Source organism: Anoplophora glabripennis, unplaced genomic scaffold, assembly GCF_000390285.2.
Source record: "Anoplophora glabripennis isolate ALB-LARVAE unplaced genomic scaffold, Agla_2.0 scaffold35, whole genome shotgun sequence".
Lineage (NCBI taxonomy): Eukaryota > Metazoa > Arthropoda > Insecta > Coleoptera > Cerambycidae > Anoplophora > Anoplophora glabripennis.
The window spans coordinates 1,268,320-1,271,462 of NW_019417117.1; the positions used below are offsets into that span (position 1 = coordinate 1,268,320).

Consider the following 3,143-nt stretch of genomic DNA (forward strand, 5'->3'; position numbering starts at 1 on the left):
ATAGTAGAAAAACAAATGAAGTCCAAACAAAATGGCCGCGGATGTTAACTTTGTTAAGTTAAATGGAACACCCTGTATATTTTTACATATTTGGATAGAACGTTCCCTGTAGAGCATAGCCATATAGGGATTGTTGGGTCCATGTGTAACAATAAGCAAGATACTTTAAAAAAACGAAAAGAAGGTTTCTTATTAAGAAAATAATACATTTTGTATTTGTTAGACCCCTTTCAGGCATTTCTGCCTTTTTTCCAATTACGTAAGGATTTACAGATTTAGTTATAATATATTTTGATATATCGCACATTGATACGATACGGTCCAAAATGCGTATAGGTAATGTAACGAAATCTCACTAATTAGGCCGTGTGAGGTCTAATTACTCATGGATATGGTAGGTAGGTCGTGACAGTGACAGGTAGTAATGTCTTGATAAAATTGTTATTGATTGATAGTATGTATTATTATTTAATTAAAAGAGGTTACACAGAAGTAGAAAATTATTTAGAATTAAAATAGAGTATGGAGAACTTTGCTCTATTTTAATTCCTATAATATTTCAATTTTCTACTTCTGTGTAACCCATTTTAATTAAATAATAATACAAATTGTCAAACAATAACAATGTTGTCATCACATTACCGGTCACTGTCACGGCCTACCATATAACATTGTCCATGAGTAATTAGGCCTAATTAGTGCGATTTAGTTAGAATACATATATGCATTTTGGACCATATCAATGTCCGATCTGTCAAAATATATTATAACTAAATCTGTAAATCCTTACGTAATTGGAAAAAGGCAGAAATTACTGAAAGAGGTCTAACAATTACAAGATGTATTATTTTCTTAATAAAAAACTTTCTTTTCGTTTTTTAATAGTAACTCGCTTATTGTTAAAGATGGACCCAACAAATTCTACATAGCTATGCTCTACAGGGAACGTTCTATTTAAATATGTAAAAATATACAGGGTGTTCCATTTAACTTAACAAAGTTAACATCCGCGGCCATTTTGTTTGGACTTCATCTGTTTGTCTACTATCATTTTCGAAAAATTCATAAAAAATCGTGCAACTTTTATATTTAACATTTTTTTATAACTCTTAAAACAACAAAGTTAAAGGTCAGAAAAAAATCCAGTCAATAAGAAAGAAATATTTCTTAAATTCATTGTGATAACTACTGCTTCTGGTGAAGATTTTAAAATTTTTGGTTTATCAAGGGTTTTTTAATTATGATTTAATGATAATGTCAATAGAATTAACCTTCCTTCTAAAAGACAACGAAACAACACATTAGATTTTTTGCTTCAGTTTTTACTTATATTCAATATCGCAAGGAGAAAGCAACACGTATCTACTGTAATTTGATACAATTTAAAATGCGTGCTGTGTATCAATCAGTTAACATTATTATAAGTCAATTCAGAGCTGAGAATATTTTGACCAAACAAATACCAAATAGTATTTTAAATATAAAATAGTATTTTGTATTTTGTACTTAAAATACTTCTGTGATACCTCCAAAAATATTTTGTATTTCTAAAATACTTTAATAAACTATTTTGTATTTTACAAAAGTATTTAAAATCTTCTAAAAGTGATTTAAATACTCTTGAGTATTTAAATTACTCGAAGTATTTAAAATACCCAAAATACCAAGCGACTGGCGACAGGTGTACAAAATGCGCTAAAAAAAAATACGCACCTGCACGTCTGGATTTAGCGCATTCTCCTCTGCATTTTGCAATGTGCGTTGTTATTTCTATTCTTTCTACTACCTTTTAGGTCACTATCATTTCTAGTCAAGTCAGTAGTCAATCATCTTTAAAATTATCTTAGTTTATCGTTAATGGGCTATTCTAAGAAAAACTAATAAAACATTTTGAGTGAATTCAATATTCTGCATCTGGGTAATCCAAATGAAAATTATTGTTTCCAGGCTCATCTCTAGTTTTTGTTAATTTTTTATTTTTTAATTAATTTGAAATCGGGCTTGCCTTGCACGTACAGATTTTTTAAGTCAGATCTTAACATTTTCAGATTTAATATTTCACAAAAATATTTTATATACTGTTAATGAATATTTTCTATATACAGGCTATTACAAATTCGCTTCTCACTACAGGGATCTCGGAAACGGTAAGAGATACAAAATAGCTTAAATGGGGGCAAAGTTGTATAATCAGGGGACCGGCATTATTCCTCTAAAAAATCAAGTCTAACATGATTAGTTTTCGTAATATTTGAAATTTAAATACTAAGTAATTTATATTTTTTCTGCCAAAAAAGTATTTTAAAATACTTTCGTACTAGTATTTTGTAATTTGTATTTTAAATACATTTTGAAAGTATTTTGCCCAGCTCTGTAAAGCCTGTATCAGACAATGCAATTTTGTTGCAGGGATTTGGTTGCCGCGATAGAATCCATGAAATTTTTCTTATCAATTCTGTCCCGGCAACTGAATTACATGAATTAGAACATGCTCTATTCCGTGCAACAAAGTTGCAGGGATTCTAGTTACTTTTATGAACATTTGTTTATTGCCAACCTAGCTGTTGTTGGCTGTTGATCATGGTTGTTGTTAGTAACACGGTTGAAGCCACTATTAAATCTATACAGCAATTTACTTTTAAATTTTCATCCATTGCAATGTTTTGCTTGAATAAAAAATAATTGTTTACAAGACACATACAAGAAATTTTACATGTTAAACAATGCATAGTTGGTAACACTACTGGAAACTAAACAAATTGCAGCAATTCTGTCTCTGTCCCATTGTGTGATAATAAACATGCAATTTTATCCTCGCAACAAGATCCCCGCAATTTTGTCGCTGCAACTAAATTGCATTGTCTCATACAGGCTTAAGTCATACACTTCATTTTGATCAGATTGGGCCGACACGTAAGCCCTTTTAACATCGGCCAACTAACTATATTGAGAATTAAGAAGCGCATTAAAAATGACAAATTTACAAAACTGACCTAGTCCATTCCCATTGATAGCACTACACACTGATAATATCACTAGATAAACATAAATCATTAATTTCGTCATTGTCGATTGTACGAAAGGAATCATAATGCAACAAAAATTCAGCTGTTTGTCTATGGCTGAACCCAAGCAAGATCAAC

At 30.4% G+C, this 3,143-nt stretch overlaps 1 protein-coding gene across 1 annotated transcript in view; it reads right to left on the minus strand.

Annotated features, from left to right (window-relative positions):
* Positions 1 to 3,143, minus strand: part of LOC108912459 — a 122,793-nt gene extending 119,650 nt beyond the window's left edge. Inside the window, exon 1 of the mRNA XM_023455941.1 lies at positions 2,994 to 3,143. Coding sequence (XP_023311709.1) covers positions 2,994 to 3,090 — 97 coding nt within the window. The 5' untranslated portion in view covers positions 3,091 to 3,143. The remainder of the gene's footprint in view (positions 1 to 2,993) is intronic.